This window comes from Hemicordylus capensis, chromosome 9, assembly GCF_027244095.1.
Source record: "Hemicordylus capensis ecotype Gifberg chromosome 9, rHemCap1.1.pri, whole genome shotgun sequence".
Classification (NCBI taxonomy): Eukaryota; Metazoa; Chordata; class Lepidosauria; order Squamata; family Cordylidae; genus Hemicordylus; species Hemicordylus capensis.
Genome location: NC_069665.1, coordinates 29,096,147 through 29,119,788, shown reverse-complemented (window position 1 = coordinate 29,119,788; position 23,642 = coordinate 29,096,147). Strand labels below are relative to the sequence as shown.

At 46.2% G+C, this 23,642-nt stretch overlaps 2 protein-coding genes across 10 annotated transcripts in view; one reads left to right on the top strand and one right to left on the bottom strand.

Annotated features, from left to right (window-relative positions):
• The window catches only part of GSE1 (Gse1 coiled-coil protein), a 380,250-nt gene extending 367,873 nt beyond the window's left edge, over positions 1-12,377 (top strand). For all 9 annotated transcript variants that reach the window (XM_053270504.1, XM_053270505.1, XM_053270503.1 and 6 more), the window contains 7 exons: positions 1,165-1,277; positions 2,006-2,276; positions 3,188-3,295; positions 4,255-4,629; positions 7,865-8,140; positions 11,056-11,159; positions 11,359-12,377. In XM_053270504.1, the coding sequence (XP_053126479.1) occupies positions 1,165-1,277; positions 2,006-2,276; positions 3,188-3,295; positions 4,255-4,629; positions 7,865-8,140; positions 11,056-11,159; positions 11,359-11,493 (1,382 nt within the window). In that variant the 3' untranslated portion in view covers positions 11,494-12,377. The remainder of the gene's footprint in view (positions 1-1,164; positions 1,278-2,005; positions 2,277-3,187; positions 3,296-4,254; positions 4,630-7,864; positions 8,141-11,055; positions 11,160-11,358) is intronic.
• GINS2 (GINS complex subunit 2) lies at positions 12,149-22,826 on the bottom strand. Its single transcript, XM_053270515.1, has 5 exons — positions 22,648-22,826; positions 20,680-20,794; positions 19,642-19,741; positions 18,651-18,777; positions 12,149-17,747 (listed from the first exon to the last, which is right to left on the bottom strand). Exons 1-5 carry the CDS (start codon positions 22,735-22,737, stop codon positions 17,622-17,624), a joined length of 558 nt encoding a protein of 185 aa, XP_053126490.1. The 5' UTR covers positions 22,738-22,826; the 3' UTR covers positions 12,149-17,621.
• Between the last annotated feature and the right edge of the window lie 816 nt (positions 22,827-23,642).

Here is a 23,642-nt window from a genome sequence, read left to right as displayed (position 1 = left end):
CTTTAAATATTAATCAGAATGTACAACCAGAGTGGGATTAGCAGAGGGGAGGAACGCAGAGCACTTAGTGAGAGGGCGAGGGAGCAGACAGACTGCCGAGTGTCTGTGGGGTGAGGCAAGGGGCTTCTGCCGGTGGCTGCCCAGGGCTCTTCAGGCAGCGGCCAGGGTCGGGGCCTCTGACACCTGCGTCTGTCCCGTTGACCCTTTTGTATCAGTCGGGCCCCTGATGGTGTCCTTGGCTGCTGTGCTGCTCTGTGCACGAGCCTGAGCTTCTGTAGCCTGCCATTGCTTGGCAGTGGCTCCAGTGCACAGGTGCTCCCGCTGGAAAGCCTGGGGGATGTGAAGGGACTGCGCAGCGCTGTGACGCCTGATCATGAGCACCCCACCAGGTCCATCCGCCTGACGTCTCTGGACTGCCACATGCACAAAAGGCAGCCCGGTCTCTTGTGGTGCAGCCGGAGCTTCTGAACACAACGGCATGCCGAGCCACTGCCGCCTCCTTTGATAGATGCAAGACGCAGCAGCCACACGTCTGAATGGTCACTGCACAATCAGTTCCAACGCACCAGCCACTGGCTGCTGCCTACCTTCCACTCGAGTTTGCCCTCTCCATTGTTTTCTTCTGGTCCAGTCTGCTTCTGCTTTGCATAATTTCTTCCTTGAGCATCCCTCAAGCGAAATCCATGCAATCCCGATTAAGTCACGATGCCAAGGTTGCCAAGTTTCAGCTCTCCAGCTGTTTTTGGACTCCACCTCCTATCATCCCCAGCCAAAGTGGCCAGTAGGAATGATGGGAGATGTAGTCCAAGATCTGCAGGAGAGCCAAAGTTGTGCAGCCCTGCTCTGCGCCCTTTCCGCCAGGTGTGAATCTGCACAGTGGGCAGATGTACCGTTTCCTGCATAACAGGTCCAGGGAATGTAGTTGGTTGCTCTCGCGGGCGTGTTGTCTGGCTCCACCTGGGCTTATGTGGCAGCAACCCATTCAGGGTGCAAACCGTTTTCCTGCAGCAGGGGCCTCACCTTCCATTTGGAGTGAACTGTGACCCACCATAGCGTAGATCCCGTCTATTAGCCACAGAGGAGCAAAAAAGAAACGAGGACGCCTTGGCAGGGCTCAGTAAGAGGTTTGCTACCACGTGTGTCTGCTCTGCCTTGTGTACACAGGTTACTATTATGACCTGGATGACTCCTACGATGAGAGTGACGAAGAGGAAGTGCGGGCTCACTTGCGATATGTTGCAGAGCAACCACCACTGAAGCTGGACACCTGCTCTGAGGTCAGTCCGTCTCTTTGGGCACGTCATGCTAGGCACAAAGGTGTGCCAGATGTGGGGTGTAGGCTTTCAGTTTGCTGATGCCCTTGTTATCCCTTAGAACAGGGGTAGGCAACCTCGAGGCTCCAGCTGTTGTTGAACTACAATTCCCATCATCCAGTAGATTGTGGCTAGGAATGATGGGTGTTGTAGTTCAACAACTGCTGGAGAGCCGGGATGGCCACTGGTCTATACACCAAATGAGAGAATCTGGGTTTGGGGAACTGAAGCAAACTCACCCTGAAGGCTTTATCAAAGAGTTCGTCCTTGATAGTTTTACTGGTTAATGGTTTCCACATCAAGGATACATGTGTTCTTAAGAAGCGGTGATGTTCATGAAGAAGAAGGTACTCTCTTAAAACCACAATCATGTGCTTAAAGTAATATCTAGTTTGACCAATAGCCTTTAAAAGGGGATTAATTCATATCTATCAGTGGCTACTTGTCATGGTGGCTAAAATTTTATGGAGCCTCTGTATTCAGAGGCAGGCAGTCGCGGAATGCCAGTTTCTAGTTTCACAGCAATGGGAGAGAACTGCTGCCTTCACGCCTTGGTTGTAGGCTTCCTGGTTGGCCACTGTGGGGAATAGGATGCTGGACTTGATGAACTTTTGGTCTGATTCAGCAAGGCTCCTCCTCTTCAGAGGCCTGTTTCCTCCATATTTCCTCTTTCCTCCATTTTGCTGTTCCAGAAGCTAGAATTTTTGCAGCTATTTGGACTGACCACGCAGCAACAGAAGAAAGAGCTGCTGACCCAGAAACGGAGGAAAAGGCGACGAATGCTACGTGAGAGGAGCCCTTCCCCACCAACGGTCCAGAACAAACGCCGTACACCTTCTCCGCGTTTTGTGCTCTCCACGCGTTACAGCCCTGATGAAATGAACAACAGCCCCAACTTTGAAGAGAAAAAGAGATTCCTCACCACTTTCAACTTAACTCACATCACTGCTGAGAAAAGGAAAGGTATGTCTTATGGGGAGATGGGAAGTAGGTCTTTCCAGGTAGCAGATAAGATTTCACTGTGCTGATGAAGGCAAAGGCCGTATGGAAGAACATCTCGTTCCGGATCTCCATAGAACCAGTTGGCCAAGCGGCAGCTTATAGTCCAAGCTGTGCCTGCTCTTTGTTAAGGGAATGAAGAGTCATTGCGCAGCTAAGACAGTGCAAACCTATGTAAATTTGTGTATGTGACCAAGGCAGGGGCCTGCGGGATGCAAGCCACTTCGCTTCTGAAAGCCTCCGCTGATGCAACCCCACCCACATGCAAATTAGAAAAATATTTAAGGAATACTGGCATTTTATAAACTGATGTGTCCTTTGGCCAGCATAACCAATGCCGATTGCTCACCTGTTGAACATATGAAGCTGCCATATACCTAGGTGGATCATTGGTCCAGCCAGCCTGTTTTGTCTGTTCTGACTGGCAGTGGTTCTCCCCAGAGTCTTAGGCAGAGGGAGGCCTTTCCCATAATCTGCTGCCTGATGCTTTTAGTTGGAGAGCCTGTGAATCCGACTTTCTGTCACTGAGACATGCCCTCTGTTGGTCAAGAAATAGTATTTGGAAGATCCTGGGAAAGCTTCCATCATGATGAAGTGTATGAACTATGAATCAGGAAGTTTCTGATTCATATATTCTTTTTCTATGTAAACTACTTTTTACTGAAAAGTGATATATAAACAGTAGTAGTAGAAAGAACCCCTCAACCATCACCTCACAAGCTAGTCTTTGACAAGCCGTTCTATTAGCTCCACCCCCTCATAATTTATCGCCCCTCCCGTGTTAATGTGGGGGTTGATAACACTGGCCTACCCTACAGCGCTGTTGTAAGGATTATCACCATGGTCAGGGTTGATATCGGCTTTTGATCTTGCAGATAAAGAGAAGCTGGTGGAGATGCTCCACGCCATGAAACAAAAAAGTGCCTCCGTGGCTGTCTCGGTGAAGAGCTCCCCACGGGACAGTCCAAGCATTGTCCAGGCTGGTAAGTGGCCACAGACGGCAGCTGTGTGGCAGCAATGGGCTGAAGGCTCTGGATCTCATGGCTGAAATTTGTGCCCCGCTTCCCCATCTATGACTTCCCGTAGTGTAAAACAGACAGCCTGGGTCCAGGGAGGCATTGCGTGCGTGATGAATTGTTGGTGTAGAGAACAGAGCTGTCCTCCTTGGTCAAAGCACAGCAAATGGTGTACTTCCTAGAAACAGATGTGCAGCATGACCCTGTGCACCGTTACTCAGAAGTCAGTCCCACTGACTTCAGTGAGGCTTGCTTCCAGGAAAGTGTGCTTAGGATTGCAGACCTTGCAGGAAAACGGCAAGGAAGACTGCCCCTCGGGCCTCATGATCTCAGCCTGGCGATAGGCTAGGGCTGGGGCTTCAAGCACAGAAGAAGAGCTCCGTCGGCTGTAACTGCCTGTGCACCTGGCTTTCGTAGCATTGAGGCCAGCCATTAGCATGCGCCTTCAAATTGGGCTAGAGGGAGGCCGCCGTTTGTGTGCGCACACACACGCTCGCTTCCCTCTAGCAGATTACCATTTGCCCCCTGTTTAAAGCTAGACTTAAAGCTACCTCGAGGTGAAAAGGATGGAGCTCATTCTTGGAGCACAGCATGCAAGGGGTTGACTGTGTACAAGGCCTGATTTGCACATTGCTGTCTGTCTTCAAAGGCCTTTTAGAGGCCTTTTACAAGTGTGTGATACAGCTTTAGAAGAAATAGTCTCCCAGGCTCAGCCATGCATCCCAACTGGAGCGAAGTTTCTGTTGTGCTTCCTTCTGTCAGCTAACCAACAACTCAGTAGAATGCCAAAGGGTAATTTTATTTATTTTTGCAATCTTTTGTGTTTAACCATGCATCTCTTGACAGAGCGAATTTACACCCAGAAGCACCACTGTGTAAAACCTCAGTTGCCCCAAATGACTTTGCTGCTTGGTGTGTTTTTTTAGAGCCACAAGTGCAGCCAACCGCTGTGGATTCAGATAAACCAGTCGGCATTGCTGCCGCTTCTCTGCCAGACACTCAGAAGACAGCTGAGCCCAGCAGAACAGAACAGCTGAGACCGCCCGAGTTTCCAAGAGCCAAGGAGCCGGTTCCGGCCTCTGTTGAGAAGCCCAAGTTGAGCGATGGGCACGTGGCCAAGAAGAGCCTGAGTATCCTCAACTATGTCCGTGGCCCTTTGCCAAAGGACATCCCCGTGCCTCTGTCGCACAGCATGAATGGGAAGAACAAGCCATGGGAGCCCTTTATCGCGGAGGAGTTTGCACATCAGTTCCACGAGTCCGTGCTGCAGTCCACACAGAAGGCATTGCAGAAACACAAAGGTAATGAGAATTCACAGCACTCGGGCACAGATGTGGAACTCGGTTTTAGTGTCCAAACGACTGTGACATGCCATGTTAGTCAACAATATAGATCAAAGAGAGAATAAGGCAGTACCTTTGCGACAAATATTTGAATGCATGCGCTTTTGTGGTCAGATGCAGGGTCAAAACAAGCGTGGTCAGTTACAGGCCTGTAACTGACCAGCCTTGCTTCCCACCTTGCATCTCAACAGCCCAGGCATTCAAACATGAGTCTCAAAGGTGCTGCCTCATTCTTTTTTTTTTTTTTGTCCAAAGCAAGATGTCGCTCTGCCTCTGATCATGCAGCTACAGCTCTTCTTATTGTAGGTGCAAATCTGACATAGAGGTACATTCTGGGGCAGTTCACACGTACAGTTTAAATGTATTTAGCACTAACTGGAGTTAAAATCCCTAACTCAAATTTGTGCCACAGATGTACAGCTAACCAGCTAATGCCATTGTGCAAATTTGGCTTTTGTGACCCACAGACAGTTCTAATGAGTAAGACTTAGTGAGCAAACACACACACACACCCCGGGGAAGGGGCTGGGGCCCCCCTTCCCTGCCCTTATTTGGTGAAATTTAGAACTTGGCTGCTCTGAAATCCTTTCAGGGGGATTTCAGACCCCAGCAATTGCACCCCTACACAAACCATTTGCATGAACAGTGCAGGCACAGGGCTGCGGAGCGGGCCCTTCCAGCAATTCAAAATTCCCAGGAAAGGGCCATCGTTGCAGCATATGCAGAAGAGACACCGCAGGGCACCCCAGGCGAGGAGAGCGGGCCTTTCAAGGGACCCCTGCCAAGCTGCCTGGGCATGGGGGGTGGGCAGAGAAGCCCATGCAGATGTGCTGTGGGGCGACCTGGCTGCCAGGTGAGTGGTTGTGATCCTGCTGACTACCATCCACCGAGACCAGGGAAGGTGTTGCTGGGGTTCCCTCCCCCGGGGCTTGCAGGGACATAGTATCCTGCATGTGTGCCACCGTGGCCTGTCACTCTCCTGCAAGAGCAGTCCTGGTCTGTACAGGCAGGGCATCATATGCACTGTACGGCGGCCACACAAGCATCCCATGAGAATTCTGATTGCTCACCTGAATGGTGGTTCTCATGCGTATGACTTGGTGAGCATACCTTCCCCCGGGGAAGGGGCTGCCCCCACTTCCCCACCCTCTCTGTGTGAAGAATAGAACTTGCATGCTCTGCTTGTGCTTCCACTTGAAGTGCTTGTGCCTGCCCCCCACAGTTGAGCAGCTTGACAGGCTGGCCGGTCCGGGATGGAGCGTGTTGGCATCCCTGGAGCCTGGCAACTCCACAGCTGCAGAGGAGCGGACAAGAGGGTGGGGTTGGTTTTCCAAGCAGCTGCCAGCAAGAAGTACCAAAAGCCTGGAGCAGCCACCTCTATGACTGGAGTTAGGAAATGAGTGCTTAACTGCGGTTAGGGATGGATTTGGACGTAACACTTTGTTAGCATAACCAGTGTTATCGGCGGCGAACCATAGGAGAAATCTAGGGTACAAATTGGAGTTAGTCGGGACAGATTGGAGTTCACTTTTGAGGCTTAACTGGGTTTTCCGCATTTGGGTGTACTGCTGTTACAAACAGTTAGCTTTAAATGCAGTTAAGCTGTGCGTGTGAATCGGCCCTTTGGACTTGCAACGTTGCAGGCTGGGAAATGGCTGAATGTACGTGAAGCGTTCCACAAACCCCAGTGTCAGTGCCCGGCAAGATTGCTGGGAATACATGCACTGTGATAATTTGGTTAGCTAATTATGCTTACATCCATCTCAGTGTGTCCCCAAAGAGGAAAACATATTTTTCTTAAGACCATCATGGAAAATGCCTGGTGTAGCTTCAGAGCCGATTACTACCCTATGCAGGCTGTTTTCCAGGGTTCCCAGTAATTGCAGCTAATTTTATCAGTAGGCAGGATCCAGATTGCTTTACACCTAAGTACCACTGGCATAAATGAGACATGACTAACAACTCCCATTAATTTCAAGGGGATTTAGTCATGATCAACATGGTCTGGATCCTACCCATTACATCAGTTTCTCGCTGTGGTTAGAGTTGCCTAAACAATGTTCAGTAAAGAGTGCTCAGTACTGTAACTTCATGAAATGCACTGGAAATACAGCACACTTAAGTGAAAAGCTCATTAATTTCAGTGGGACTGCAGAATATAAAGTTGCTAAAGTGTACAGGCAGCAGCTGTTAGTGGGAAATGTAATAAAAATAATTAAGGCAGCAAATAGGAGCAGCCGATTTAGCAGCTAAAGGTATGGGCCATAAATGTTTTCACCGACTGACTCGGAGAGGGAGAGATAGTAAAATCCCTGAAAATGTCTCTTGCGCTGAATAAGGAGCATTAATCTTACTGACATACCTTTCCTCCGAGATAACGTCTTGAGTGGAAATTGTTAAAACAGTTAATGTCCTTTCAGGCAATCCTGCTTTGAAAGAGGCAGTGGGAAATTGGGCACTTGATTTGAGTTTGCCCAGGTAGGATCTTGGACTCTTCTCTTCCTCAGACCTGCTCTGTGACCTTGAGGAGTCTTTTTTGCTTTCCCTGTTCTCCTTATCCCTCAGTGATTTCCCCCTTTGTTCTTTGCTCTTCCCATGTGTGCTGCCTACAGTAATGGAGCTTTGCTCTCAGCTGTTGCCTCTGGGTGATACTTGAATTGTAGCTGGAACGTTTTCTGAACAAATGTTGGTGCAAGCTACAGGGATGGATTAGAGCAGGGATGACACTATTGGGAGGGTTTCATGCAAGACGGTTTGTTGCAGAGATTCTGCTTTCCCCTCCCATGTGTATGTGTGTCTAGACTTATTTGCTTTGGCTTAACTGACCCACTGCTGTGGTTACATGTAAATCCGTGTTAACAGCCACCGGGTTCTCATCACAGGGAGACAGTAAATTCTCTCCAGAGGGTGGGTGATCCACACCTTGGAGACATTCCCAGGGGAGATGGGTGATGTTCTTCAACTCATTTTCCCTCAGACATTCACACAAGTGTTCTAATGTTAAGGCAAAGTGTGTGTGTGTGTGTGTGTGTGTGTGTGTGTGTGTGTGTGTGTGTGTGTGTGTGTATGTGTATGTATATGTGTGTGTGTGTGTGTGTGTGTGTATATATATATATATCTATATCTCTCGTACAAACCGACTGCTGAAGGGATATACAAGTCACATGTTTTCCTCTTACTTGCTGGATTCTAGGTAATGCAATGGCACACTCAGCAGAGCAGAACCACAAAGTTGATGCCTCCATCCATTATAACATTCCGGAATTGCAGCCCTCCAGCTGGGCGTCTCTACCGCAGCAGAATGGCCAGAAAGATTCCCAGCATAAGGGGCTCATCCCCCCAGAACATGACAAGGTCTCTGACTCGGAGGAAGAGGACGACGAGGAAGAGGAGGAGGAAGAGGAGTACCCCAGACCCAAATGGCATGGGATTGAAGCAATCTTTGAGGCGTACCAGGAACACATAGAAGGTAAGCTGTGCTAATTCAGGAGGTCCCATTCATTACACTGATGTCTTGTGTTTTTCACTATGAAGGATAAATTGAAGCAGGTGGTTGCTGCTAATTCTTTTCTTCAGCGCTTCTTGTTTACAAGCACTGGCTTAAATGTTCTCTGACAAATTCAGAAGGGAGCTCTTTGACCTAGAAATATCTATGCCAAGCAGAACAATTTGTGAGCAAGTATAATAATGCTATTCCATCATGCCATGGTGCAATTACATTTAAAATACTATGTGTAGTCACAACTCGGATAATATTGTGGATAATCGTTAGAATATAATTTATTAGATAATATAATAAAAACACAACAAAAATGAACATAGGGATTGGATGATTCTCATGAAGAAAATCTGTGTATGAGCCATGAACCATCGTGGGCTCCATCCTGTCCTCCCACCCCACCCCAACTTTGTTACACACACCACACCACTTTGGACCATTACAGGCAAGGGGAGGTTCACAAAAAGCACACGTTTCGTAGAACGTGCATCCAGCCCCTGGTCTTAGTCCACCTGTGAATGCTGCCTTCACTTTCTGTTGCACCAGGAATGCTCCATATGGGTTTCCTGTTCTTGTCTCCCCATTACTGTTTCTTCTGTTAGTATGAACAGCTTCCAGGCCATCAGCAGCTGCAGTGCTCTCAAGTTTAATTACAGCCATAAATCTTACAATCTAATATTGTGTAAGTTTAATTATATTTCACTTGGGTCCTTTTGAACAGGGTTTAAATTGTATTTTAGAAAACTGCAAGACACTGTGATTAGCAACGCCAAGTAAGACAGTTGCATCTTTCCATCAACTCTGTGCCCTTTTGGACAAAATGCTGCCACGGTCTGTTTTTTCCCCTCCTTAGATAATTAACTAAACTCAAACATTATCTCAAAGAATGATGTCCCACCCAGCGGGGTGCCCACCTCGGGGTTACAGAATATGACACCAGAGAAGACAGATTTCTGGACATCTCACAGTCCTGTTACACACAGAACAGAGATAACCACTCTCCTTCCGCTCTCAATGGAATCTGTAGTGTAATGGAAGGACACCACCCTGTCTTCTTTTCCCTTAGATCTTCACTTAACTTTATTATGAGACTTTCAGACACAATCCATCAGTACAGAGCATAACCTTCCACAGAACAGCTGTCCAATAGCTAAATAATACTGATAATTTTTCTTGCCTCAAGAAGAGGAGTTTGGTGTTTTTGAAGAGAAAGTAACCTTGATTTTTGTAAAGTCGACACTTTTGCAAATTCATATTCAGTGGTATTTTTAAGTTTTTCAGTGGGTCGTTTGATTTTTTAAAAAACATTGCAACTTGGGGAGTGGGTATACAATGGACTTCGTTATTTGGGGGTTCTGTTCCTCGCTTACAACCTCGAAAAACAAAACTGAATAATGAGGCATTGCATCTATGGGAATTAGGGAGTTAGGTTCTGGAGCCTGGAAAATGATCTTAAAAATCACCAAAAAAATCCTGGAAAAAGCAGGATTAAGAATGGAACACAGCATTGTACCTTGCCACCTCAGATCTTACCCCTTCTCTAGCTCCTCCAGGAATGCACACAGAACTGTAATCATGAAGCTTCCTTACTCCACAATTGAAGTTCAGCACTTAGCAGCACAAACTCCAGACCTGGACTGGTTGGCATGTTCCCAGAGACGCATCACAGGATTAGGGGGACACACACAATTCAAGTTCACTAGCCGACCCACACAGAGCATCTGTGCGCTCTTTGAGACTGTCTGTTTCCCCCTCCTGCCCCACTCTTCCACCCTCCTTCCCCTCTCCTGCCCTGCCCTGCCCTCCCTGCCTCCCCCCCCCGAACATTTTTGCCTCACCGGGCGGCCATCTTTGGCTGGACCTCACCATTGTCAGAGGCCCTCCTTACCAGGCGGCAAACAGGGAAGTCCTGCCACCCATTTCCCTCCTGCCCGGCCTCCAACGACCAAGTGCCGCCACCTGGCCGCTGCTGCCTAGTGGCCAGGCAACCGGCAGCCTGGCCTTGGCGACCAGGCGTGTCCCCGCTGCTGACCACTCCTCCTGGGTGCCTCAGCCAATCAGGCGCCTCCGCCACCCAGCCAATCAGCTGGGCGCTGGGACACACAGTCTAAGGCACACCCAGGAGAATTATATAGATAGATGTTCAAAGCTCAGGTCAAGATCAAGTTCATGGTGGCAGCTCAGGCCAAGTACAAAACCATAGATGTGCAAAACACCCTATTGTGAATATTGAATCTGGTGCTTATTTTAAAATTGTGGATATGCAAAACTACAGTTAACGAGGTCCACCTGTACACACAACTTAACCAAATGGGGTGCAGTAGGGAGAGAGCCTATTTCTAAACAACCACCACCACCCCGATTGCTATTCACTGAACTGGAATGAGAAAACTATGGTGAAAATTTGAGGAACAATTTTTTGAAAATCAGACTTTTTTTAAAAAAACCCAATCCTTGAAATCGGGATTATCCCCTAAGTGTACCTGGTTTCATAATCTATCTTGTGTAGATGGTTAAAACAGGTTTGTGATCAAAAGTTATCACGAATTATCATAGACCTTGATATATACAAGAACCAACTATTTACAGTTGTGTGTTTGCAAGTTCACAAAGTCCATTTTTCTGTTTAGTGGAATAACTTATCTGTATGGAGTACCTCTTCCCAGCTGGAGGAAAACGTTAAGCTAAAAAGGGCGAGCAGGCTGCTTCTGGACACTGAGATGTACAACTTACCAGTGTGCCAATCTAGTCTGCAGGATAATTGGAAAGTGAGACTTGCATGCATGAGATTTCACTTCAGAATGGCACAGGAGATGCTGTTCAGAAGAAGCCTGATCAAGCAGTACCAACTTTTACAAACAACTAATGATCTCATTTAATTGCAGAACAAAACCTGGAACGGCAGCTGCTGCAGGGTCAGTGCAGACGCTTAGAGGCCCAGCACTACAGTCTCAGCCGGACTGCAGAACAGCTGTCACACACCATGACGGTCAGTGTGGATTCTGTGCCTTGACAGACTACAGGGTTAACAAACCAGAGACCTCTTTGGCCTCTCCCCTGAGGGAGGAAGCCTGTTGCATCTCAGCTCTGGTGCCATGTTTTCTGTCTCATAATGGGACTTCATTCATGTAGCAGGTTATGCGGAAGTATGCCATTTAAATGCATCTTTTCTTCTTCTTCTTGTGCAGGAACTAAGGAACCAGAAGCAGAAGATTGTCTCTGAAAGGGAACGACTTCAGGCCGAACTAGATCACTTGAGAAAGTGCCTTGCGTTGCCTGCAATGCAGTGGTCTAGAAGTTATTTCAAGGGGTATCCCAGGTGACACTCCCTTGCACTAGGCCGAACATATAGTATAGAAATAATAATCTATTTTATTACCTGGAATATTTAATATTTTTCACTGGGAGGTTTGAAGCTTAAAAATAAACAAAGAGAATGTGCCATGCATGGAGCAAAGGACTGTGGGATCCAGGATAAATCCAAACCCATCTCTTGACTTTGATGCAACTGAATCTTTATAACACGGCAAGTAACCCACTTAGAAGAACTCTGGTTTTGGTTAAATTTGAAAGGTTGATTTTCCTTCTGCTTCCCCATCTCCTGCCTTTTAAAAAAACAATTGTGTTTAATCCAGAGATTCCACCAATGACACTAACATCCACTTCCTGCTGAAAAGACTGGGATCATCTCCATACATACGCTCCTTTTTTGTTGCCATATTTGTTCAACTGCAATACTTTGGGATCTGCCCATTTTATTTGTGCTGAAATATGCCGTTCTCAATCCAAGAGACAGCCAGGTACACACCCATTTTTGTTAAGAGAATGAACTGGATATTTTGAATACAGAAATAAATACAGAGTAATAGGCCTAGCAGAAGAAAACGCAGCTTCCAAACTTGACTTCCCATATGCATCAATCAGCTTTTTGTTGTTGTTGCTGGAAATGCACTTCACTTGAAAAATAAAGTGGATAAATAAATGGAAGGTACCTTTTTATTACTGGGGAGGGGAGGATGTACAGAACAGTGATATACATACAACATACACAAATTATGTACCCCAGTGGGTAGAATTTTCATACAAAGATTTTGCAATTAAAGAGTTTTTTAAAAAGGTGCTTCAGCCTTGTACTGTGTATATATTTAAAAATGTTTTGTATGTTTTATTACTTTAATTATTGTTATAAAAAGCTTGCCATTTTCAATATGTTTCTGCTTTTTTTTCTTTTTCTTTTTTGCAAAGAGGTAGCTTGCTTTTAGCTTTTTTGTACTGCTGCTGGTCAGGACATGAAAAATATTAAGTGTTTTTTAAAAATAATTTTAAAGAAAAAGCTTTCCACTGGGGCACGTGCTATCAACTCTTAGGTATTTTGCTATGTGTAGCACCAGTTACTGGTACACTAGATTCCCTTGCCAGAAGGCCAGAATTCTCTCTTCCTCTCAGCCTACTTTTTTTTCTGCAAGCACTTGGAATACTGAATTTCTCGTGATCAGCTGCTACTGGGAAGATCTCAGTCTGAGGAGACCAAGATTTTAGGGGCAGGACAAACAGATTTTACCTTCTTTGATGAATACTTGGTCTGTCCTCGTTATACCAACACCACTTAAAGTCACATCACTTGGGGTATCACTTTTGTGAGGCTTCCAAAAAAATGAAACAGCAAAGAGCTGGGGGGGGGGGGAGATCTTGCAATTTGTGCCTAAAGCTGTCTATCTTCAGCCTGCTTCTCATGTGTGCATGCATACACCCAGCAACACAGGAGCTACCTCTGCGTCATATGATCCCATGCTGCAAAGGCACATGTGTGAATGAAGCTGTAAATGTGGGGCAGACTGCACCCACAGGGCCAAGGATATGCGACATACAGCTGGCCATGGCCACAATATTCACACGTGCACCCCTGCTATGTGGGATCACGCATGCTAGAACTGACCCCCTGTGCGACAAGCACCTCAGCACTGAACTTATCCCTGTAACAACTTCCCCCACTTGAGTCAAGTAGCTGATGTTGAATGCCCTCAAAAGGCAGCGTGACTCTTTGATCGCTCCAGCTCACTCATCTACTGCCAAAATTAGAGAGAGAAGCAACTGGTTATCCAGAGTTGATTTGGGTTCTAAATTGAGTGGAGTGGATTTTTCCAACACTACCTCCTAGCACAGAGGTGGGCAAACTTGGCCCTTTGGCTGTTGTGGAACTACCACTGCCATCATCATTCTCAGCCACCATTTAATGTGGCTGGGAGTGATGGGAGTTTTAGTTCAGCAACAGCCGGAGGGCCAAGTTAGCCCACCCCTGTCCCAGCAAGTAGTTTCGCTTCCCCCTTCCCTTTAATTCACAAGTTACCACTATTGGCAGCACCACAATAAGTTTTTTAATTGGAGGCAAGACTAGAAACATTCCAATTGACAACTGATATTTGGTCTGCAAACCAAAACTGTTTGGGCTACTTGTTCTTAAATATGGCTGCACAAATCTTTCGAAAGTTGTCCCTTTAAAGTACACTCTTTAAAGTACCACTAGAGCAAGTATTTTAAAAGAATAGGCACCACATCCTACATGCCTGCACTTTTCTCAATTAATGAAGGGATCAAGTAGTGAAAAATCAGCCTTTACTATAGAAGTTTAAAATGGGTTTCCCCTTTGCCCTTACTATTCATGCCCTTACCAACTTACTCTTGCAGACAAACAAGATGTAGCAAATGAACAGTATTCCGAATGGAAGAACCACCCTGAGCTTTAATATTTTTTATAGTCACTGCATTTTTCACCTTTGTTACAATTTTAGTAGCGGATGTGCAGTGCTTTCAGTCTGCTGTTGCTATTACATATTTCCCTCCTGAACACTGACAATGACAAACAAGTTGGTGCATTCTCAGAGGGAGAGGAGCAGGAGGAAGCAAACACAAAGAATGGCTGCTGCTTTAACCTTTTTTTTTTTTAATTGCTTAGAAGTAATTGCAGACTGTGCAGCTTTCTCATCCTGTATGACAAACCTGCCCCTGCCATAATTCTCTTCTCCATGTAACTCTTAATACCAAAGCCCTGACCACCCTCCCCAAAGAGTTTATCTTACAAGGAAGGAAGATGGAAGAGCAGATTCATGGGTCTGTTAGAAAAGGTTTTGTTCACAGAGACAGCAAGTAGAGATTTTAGGGTCTCTCTCCCTGCCCCCTTGAGCAAGCAATCCTTTAAATATAGAATTCTGTCAGCTTCTACAGTGGTATTCTGAACACCCTTCCCTGATGTACTGAGACAATCGGCTCTAATGGAGCGTGAGAGAAAAGAGTAGGAATCTCTTTCCTGCTTCTCCCCACCTCACCACCCAAATTCTGAATATTTAGGGCACTACCACACGCTAGCCCTCCCTGAGAAACAATTCTGCCTGCTTATCACAGATACCATTCCACAAATGGGCTTTACCAAAAAGGGAGAAAAACCCTTAACAACTTGTTTACCCCTTTCTTCCCTCGGCTTAGCTGAAAAGCATCCGAGAAGGACCACAGCAAGAGTCAGGATGGAGTTTGCTGATTCTGGCTATTCTGATTTCAGTTATTTGACAGGCAACAAACTAGCATATCAAATAAAAGCAATGTAAACATCTTAAAGTGGTGTTAGGAAGACAAAGACGGGATGAACATCAACGGCTCTAAATTACTCCTGACAAAATAGTTTAAAAGTAGTCAAGTAGCGATTGAGATTGCCCTCCGTAACCACCAAATCTGGCCAATATTTTCAAAATGTTGATTATCAGTCCATTACAGTAGCAGTGTTTCTTTCAGGTCTGCATAGATCACAGCTTTTGTTTCCTAGTATTGCCAATGGTGGGGTGGGCAGGCCTCAGAAGAGAGAGGTCATCACGCTCATTCTTCTAACACAGAATTGCACTATATATAATTATTTTTAATTGAGCAAAATGTGGGCTAGACTCTGGCATTAGCACTACATTGGTTCAGCTTTTGAAAGCCCAGCACTGTGCTGTTTAAGGACACACGCGAGCCAATTGGGTCGATTTCTTTATGTATGTGAAGAATGAATGTGCACTTAGTCCAACTTCTTTGGATTCAAGTCCCGCTGTCACATCAGGCGTAGTTCCCCATTCCAAGCAAGTCCAAGCTGTTTGCAATACTCCTTTCTGTCCTAGGATACAAGGAGGGGCTGCTGGTATGAAACCACATCCGCCTCCCTTGGACCAACTCCTCTTTTGAAATGCCCTCTTCCCTTTTTCTTCTGCCCATAGTGGCAGGAGTCCGCTCCTCCCTCCTCCCCGGCTTCAACTCCCCTATTTGCTGCCCACTGCCCCCAGGGCCCTGCTGACTGACTGTTGTAAGGTGTGCAGAATCTCTCCAGGAACTAAGCAAAGAGCAGGGGGCGGGGGAGAGCCAGAGGACAAAGCCCAGGCCTGCTGGGGCAGTTTAGATGCTGTGAGACAAATTAAACCTGTTCTAAGTGTACTTGTTTGAATTAAATGTAATGTAATATATTTGTTGAATGTAGTAATTAGGTATTTATGAATATATTGCTGTAATTTCTGACAAACATCCAAAAAAATAAAATGTTCCTAAATCATGACAAAGGATTATTTTCCCAACCCCAGTGGTGGGGGAAAAGCTACACTGACCTGGTATAAATTCAAAACTGAAACACTAACCCTGCTTTTCAAGGTTCGTTGTAAGGCACAGATCAAACCCGCAGCTCAATCAACCTAATGAGGAATCTACGTAGCATTCAATATGAAAATACTTTACAGCCATCCTCATAACTACACCATTAAGATAGGTCACTATTTACTACCACTGCACCAAGACAAGCTTAGGCCACACTAAAACATGATATGAATTCCAAAAAAACTAGCAGAGTCACATGGGGCTCACAAGTCAGTTTTAGGCAATACAAACACATGAAAGTGGTAGAGATTTAGAGGGACAAACTGTCAGAAAGCATGTGCATGTGGGAACAAGCATAATGATTACCTCGAGTTTATAGGCAAGGTTTTGATTCCTCAAACAACGTAAGATTACTATGAACCATTTTTTAGAACAATAAAAACAGGCTCAAGCATGCTCTTGGCAGAAGAAGTATAAGCAATATCTAGCTGCATTCTGAATAATGTCACAATACAAGACAGAAAATCTACTTTTAACAGAGAATGCAATTCCTGGGGCGGGGGGCAGGCTGAGCTGACAGAAAAAGCCATGAGGGTCAATAAACGAGGCAACAGGTTGAACTTGCATTGGGGCTTTATATACCAACCCCGAGCAACACATTTCAGTTAAATATACAAGAGCACAATCACGAACTACTAAACTCTGTTTGGGGCTTCTTCCCTGATCAGCAGAAAAATCCCCTAGCAGCCAGCAGAGGTCAGGGTGTTCCAGATCAAGCAAGGGGCCTTTCATACTGCCGTCTAGTTAGGGGTCTGTCTCAATGTCAGTGCACCCCAGAAGTGCCTCTTTCTTATTCCTCCCCAACTGCTCAGAAATGTCTTCTACAGAATGCAACAAACCACACAACTAGCAGCATTGATGGCAGGAGAGTCAGCCACCAATGCTCCCCGTGTGATTAAAACGGAGACAAATTCTAGCTGTAGTAAGAAGCTGGCTTTGGGAAGAAGTCAAGAGCAGACCAAGGGAGGTACCTTGTTTTTGTGGCTCAATTTTCTCCCAGAGTGCATGTTCTTCCTCTCAGCAGACAGACAGACACGCACACAGAGAGTGCACCTCAATGGCCGCTGTCAAGGCAACCACAGACAGTCCTTTATCTCCGAGGACAGTTGACAAATAGACTGCAGTAAGTGATATCACAGTAGAAGCACGGTGCCCTGCTGGAGAGATGGGTTAGCAGTTGCATATCACTCCCCAGACAGGCCCACAGGGGAGCTGTGCAGCCAGGTGTTTAAAATAGCCTCACTCTGTCATCTCTCCCAGAAGCATCAGAAGATAAGGGCCCACTGAGGAATTGGATCCTTAGAAGAAGGGACTGATTTGTTTTCTTCATCTAGTTTTAGACCGGTAGTAAAACAATCCAGCAATGAAGCAAGACAGCAGCAGCAGCAGAGAGCTGCAGACACTTCATCTTGGAATGACAGATACACAGGGGCTGGGAGCACTGCTGGGCGAGAGCATCCAATTTGCTGAGGATGTCTGCTACAGCAAGAGGCCATACGCACCACTACTGCCGAGGAGACACTGCCTCTAGATCACTGGCAGACTGCATCAGCCATGGGACTGCAGCCTGGGCACTCCATTATTTTCCCGGAAATGCACACATCAGTTATACACAAGCAGACGCCATCAAGAATGACGTTCCACTGAAATCTACCACGACAGTCTTTGGTTTTGATATACCCTCGTGGGAGTACTGAAGGACAATATCATGACACGATTGCTTCAGACTCAGGGGGGGAAACAGCTGAGCAGCGAAGCACCAGGTCTCACTCCAGGGAGGGTGTCAGAAGTCCTGGGACTGGGCACTCTCCCCAGGCTGGAGATTTGTACGTAGCTTGTGCATGTGATCTAAGGCTTGGGTAAGGAACGCCCCAGTGGTGTTGATCTCCATCAGAGTCAGGTTATCCAGCTTACAAGAGACAAGGAATAGGTGTTACAATTTAACAAGGCTTACAAATGTCCACATTGCTGTGATCACTTGAGAACAACAGAATCTGGTCACATTCCTTACGAGTCTCAGCTTGCAGTGTTTACAGTGAGCAGGTTTCTAACTCACATTGTTGCGAGGCAAGAGCTTAAGACACATTCAGACAGCATCTGCTAGCAACTCAGAGCAATTGTATTGAATATCTCATCTGCTGACATCTCAGAGCAAGATCGTATGTTCCTCACTTTCACTCTCAGTCCTTGGAAAAAATGCAGATGTTCGCCTACAACTCCCATAATCCCTGGCTATTGGCCACTGTGTCTGGGGATTATGGGAGTGGTAGTCCAAAAACTGCTGGGGGCCAAAGTTGAGCAGGCCTGCTCTAGTGTCTGGACTATTGTAGACACACAATATTTGTGTACGTACAACAGACATGCCCCACTGGCAAACTTAAGGCTGTTTCACATATTACAGATTAAGAGTGTACAAACATAAACCCATCATATTTCAAGGGACTCTATGCAACTGCTTCATTATGTGCACAAGCAGCAGAGTGCTGAGGCTGGCCAGGGCTCCCTGGTGTAGGCACATGTTGCACATCACTGCTTCAGAAGTGACACAGAGTGTCGTGCTCTCACTCTATGAAGTATGGAGCAGCCTTAACACATGAGTCATACTTTGCAATACAACGCAATGCCAACAGAGCTGCAGTCAGGTCATTAAGCGATGTGAGCCTATTGCAGCCATTCCTAGCTAACAGATGTCCAAAGAATAGCATTGCAGTTTTTATTATCAATTCAGATCACTCACACAACACTGCTTAAACATGCACTACTCACTTAAGTACTATCTCGACCATATCAAAAGTTAACAGATTTCTCTTACCTTGGCATGAGCTTCCTGTTGTCTAACAAAACTATCTGCAGACAACCGAAGTTTAGCTATTCGAGTGTCCCAGGTATCCTTAACCAACGTCCGTATCTCATCTGCCTTTGGAATATTATCTGCAGCACTAATGGAAGGAGGAAATGGATCAGAAAAAGCTACAAGGGACCAATCATATGTTTAATACATAAAAATCCTGGATATGAGCAATATTGGCCAGCTTCTGGAGAGACAGCTCAGAGTTATTTCCCCCACATACATCAAGAAGAGATGCAGGCCCCTGGATCAGCTGGATTTTGCATTATTTCATACGAGGGACATTACTCAACTCCACAGCAATCTAGTTTTAAATTGCTGAATGTCACAGGATTTTTACTGGAACTTTATGAAGTTATATTAATGGGGTGGTGGTCAACCAGAAGTAAAGTCTATATTCAAAACCAAGTTCAGAAAGTCTGGGAAGGAATAGTACCCAAGGATTGGGGCAGGGCAGGTGCAGTATATCAGTGCAAAAAGGTCAAGAAACCCTAATTTATCCATTAGAAACTTTCTCAGTGAACACTTTAGGCCCATCCACACCATTATGTTCAACACTCGTATGAGTGTACAGCAGTGTTCCCTCTATCAGGGATTCCCAGATGTTGTTGACTAACCCCCCAGCATCTCCAGCTGCAGTGGCCTTTGACTGGGGATTCTGGAAATTGTAGTCAACAACATCTGGGAATCTCTGTTAGAGAAAACAGTGGTGTATAGTATATGTGGATACTGATCTGTACAGAGGTAAAGTCACTCACATGTTTTGCTGAAAGCAGGTAGAGAAGTACACTTCCTATCTGTACCATGCATTTGAGAGGCCTGTGCCCAGGCTCACTTTTAAAATGAACACAGGTACAGTCATTCTCACAAACACATGTATGAGTGGACTGGTATCTGTAAACGTGTACAGCACAATGTCTGAATCAGGCTTTTGTTACCAAAACACCCTACTCACTAGTTCAGCAGCAGCTTGGTTAATTCCATATAGTAAGGGCTAGGCATTGGGGTGAAAGTGTCTTCTTTGCGCTCCTGATCCCGGATTTGCTCCAGTTTTTCTAAAAGACAATCAGGAAGCAATATACTTTATTAAGAGGACAGATGCCACAACTTCCTGCTCACAGCAGAAATGTGTTCTATTAACCCTGCAGGATGAGCCATCTGATCAAAAAAATTACTAGATCAAAGGGAATCAGTGTAACAGAAGCAGGTAGCTGTTTTAACTTAGCACACCATCACACTGGATAAGAGCACAGGTTTGGTTCCTAAAGAAAAGCAGCACTTTTAACACTTACTATGAAGGCCTATTCTTAATCAACACATACAAAGCCTGGTGTGATAACCAACCACAAGATATAAAACTGTGCAGAACCCTACTTTCAGGAATCATCCCACAACAAAAGGCTTTAGGAAGTTTGGGACAATGATAAATATGAACCAGACAGACACCTTTCGTGATTTTCCATTAACAGGCTGGCATATTTATTATAGTGATTTGTGCACTGGGACTTTGAATATTCCATTCTTTAACAGATCAAGCGCATCCACCTCCAAAGACTGCATGTACCAACACACATCTTTTATTAACCTCTATATTTTGTTTACAATTTTGTTTTTGTATTTCATAACAGCCCCCATATATTGCAATGCAGAGAGCTAATTTTCTAACAGAACTAGGGGTTGGGGAAAATGCTGCAGAAATAAGTATTTTTAAAAGAAAGAACACATCTCAAAAGTTACAAATTAAACTCACATGAACAGGCTTTCTAAACACTTTGAAGATGCAGCTATACACCCATATAGCCAATTACTTGATTTAAAAAACACAAAAGTTTTTAAAAGATCAAAACTCTCCTAGGGGCTGAATAGTCTATCTTCAACTTCTAAAACCAGAAGCCCCCTCAACAGCAAATGCCTTTATTATTCATTTATGTACAGAGTATCATTTGTGTGCATGATGCTTTAATAAAAAGGTGGGAAGCATGAGTCTTCTCACCCACATCCATCCATTCTGGGGGTATCAGTCGACACTTCTGTCTCTGCTTTAGGTTGATAGCCAGCCAAAGAGGTACTTCCACAGGCAGCCCAGGATTAAAGGGGCCCAAGTCTCCCTAAAAGATAGAATGTGCAGTGAGGACACAGACAGACACAGGGGAAAGTCAGTTTTGTGAAAGTTAGTAGCATATCTGTCTGTCTGGAGGCTTCCTACTTCTTTGCTCTCTAGGGAGAGCTGACTAAACAGAGTGAATTTAGTGAGAAAGTACATCTGGATTTGTTCTATGGTTTTGTACAATGCGGATGGGTGACAGACAGTACAGGTGAACCCTGTTACCTGTAGGGGGTTTCATTCTTTGCTACAACCACAGATAATGGGGAATTAAGGCAAGGGAGGGGTGTGGGTTAGGTTCCTGGAGACTGGGGGAATTGGTGGGAAATGCCAAAGGAGGGATTTTCTACCATGCTCCGTGGGTCTCCAGCTCTCCAGGAATGCCACCCCTAATCTCCCCAATTCCCCTCAAAAATTCATGGGGGAGAAATGGTCTGTGTGTTTAAGAGGGAGTCACAAAATTGCTCCTTTTCTGAAAATTGTGGCAGGAAAAGCCCTTGGTGGTCACTTTCAGCCACTCTGACACCGCAAATACATGGAAATTCACCAAACACACACCCCTGCCCGCGTATGCCGAGGCCAAGTGTCAATTACAACCATGCAGATCTGCAGAACCTTGGATGTCAGGTTTGCCCGTACTGCAAACTGAGCACATTAAGAGATGCAGTGTTGACATATATGCAAAACTAAAGCCACAGTTATTTCTAGGAACAAAATCTTAGTTTTAGCCTTGCAGCAACTCTGGGAGGTAGGTTAGGCTGGGAAGTGAGGTAAAGGTAAAGTGTACCGTCAAGTCGATTTCAACTGCTGGCACCCACAGAGCCCTGTGGTTGTCTTTGGTAGAATACAGGAGGGGTTGACCATGGCCTCCTCCCACACAGTCTGAAATAATGCCTTTCAGCATCTTCCTATATACTGCTGCCCAATATAGTATCAGTGGGGATTTGAACCTGCAACCTTCTGCTTGTTAGTCAAGCATTTCCCTGCTGCGCCACTTAAGGTGACAGATCGGCTGGGAACCAGAAGATTTTTCATGGTACAGAGTGAAAAGTCAGGAACATGGCTCAGGGAAGAAACACCCATTTTAATATAAAAAAAATGGTCAATGTTTTTAAAAGCAGGGATTCTCAAACCTGGGTCCCCAGATGTTACTGGACTACACTGGCCGTTGCAGAGGATGATGGGAGCTGTAACCAACAACATGGGGGGACCTACGCTTGAGAACCCCAATTTGAAAGTGTTAAATGAACTTTCTTAGAATAATATTTTTTAAAAATAACCTTAAACCGACAGGTTTGATACTTATAACAAGTTGCTGCTGTGAAACGATTACGTCACCTTCGTGAAAAAGCACAACGATTACAGGTTCAGAACAGGACTATGAAACTCCAATTCTCCAGCTGTTGCAGGACTACAACTCCCATTACCCCCTGCCAGAGAGCCCAACACTCAGGGACGATGTGAGTTGTAGCCCCAAATATGCAGGAGCGCTGCAGTTAGGAACATAGGAAGTTACAACCTTCTACTGAGTCAGACCCTTGGCCCATCTAGCTCAGCATTGGCTACCCAGACTGGCAGCAGCTCGCACATGTGGTCTCCCATCCAAATGCAGACCAGGACAGACCCTGCTTAGCAGAGGGGGCATCCATGTTCACGACCACAAGTTGCACAGCCCAAGTATAAGGGCTTTTGTTTTAAGGGTGGGGGTTCTCAAACCCCCACTTTCGGAGTGAACCCCCCCCCATTTCCTCCCCCCAGCAGAAAGGCGCTCTGCACACGCACAGAGGAGCTGGCCCTCGACACTCCTTTCCACCAGCACTACCCTCTTGAGGACGGAAACTGGCCACCACCGCTCACCCCTATGAGGTAAATCCGGTCCAGGCTGAAGTTGGGGATGATGGTCACCGGCTCCTGCTCGGCCAAAAACTCGACCTCAGCGGGCTCCATGGAGCGTCGTCGGCAGGCCTCAGGCGAGGGGCGGGGCACAACTACCACGTGAGGGGGTCCACGCCTGCCATTGGTTGGCAGGAAGAACCAGCCCCGCCCACCACTCGCTCTGATTAAAGCACCGCTGCTCCCGCGTGCGGGAGCAGCGCCTGCTATTGGTTGGAAGGAAGGACTAGCCCCGCCTACCAACCGCTCCGATTAAAGCACCCCTGCTCCCGCCTGAGGGAGTAGCGCCTGCTATTGGTTGGGAGGAAGCGCTAGCTCCGCCTACCTACCGTTCTTCCTTCCTTATTAAAACAGGCTCGCCTGTGTGAGGGAAAGGCGCCTGCCATTGGCTGGAAGGAAGAATTATCCCCGCCCACCACTCGCTCTTACTCTAATTGAAATCTGGCTACGAGGAATGAGAGCTTGCTCCCCGCCCCCGCCCCCAAGAGCCTTTCCCGCTTTCTGGTCTCTGATTGGCTCATGCGCTAACGACTTCTGCTCTCTTATTGGCTTGCACTGCTCGACGAAGGGGCGGGTGGAGAAGAGCCTGTGCGAGAAAAGCAAAAAAAAAAAAAAAAAAAACCAAGAGAGAGAGATTTAAATAAAAGCATGTTTTCACTCGCAGAGAGGCATAGACTGTTAATAAAGAAGAAATAAAAACAAGCTCTTAGCTTTGGCTCACATTTACCAGGTTGTGGAAGTTCTTTTCCAGAGCAGACTGTAGATCTGTTCAGACGTTCAGTTAACACGCGTAAGGAGGGTCATCATTGCACCCGCTGCTTTCTGCTGAGGGTCTTAATTGAGGCACAGGCTGTATGCACGCAGACTCTCTTTAGGCAAAACATTTGCACACCCAGGCATGCACAGATTCACTGAAAGTCTGCACAGGGGTGGGGGTGGGGTTTGGAGGGAGGGATGGA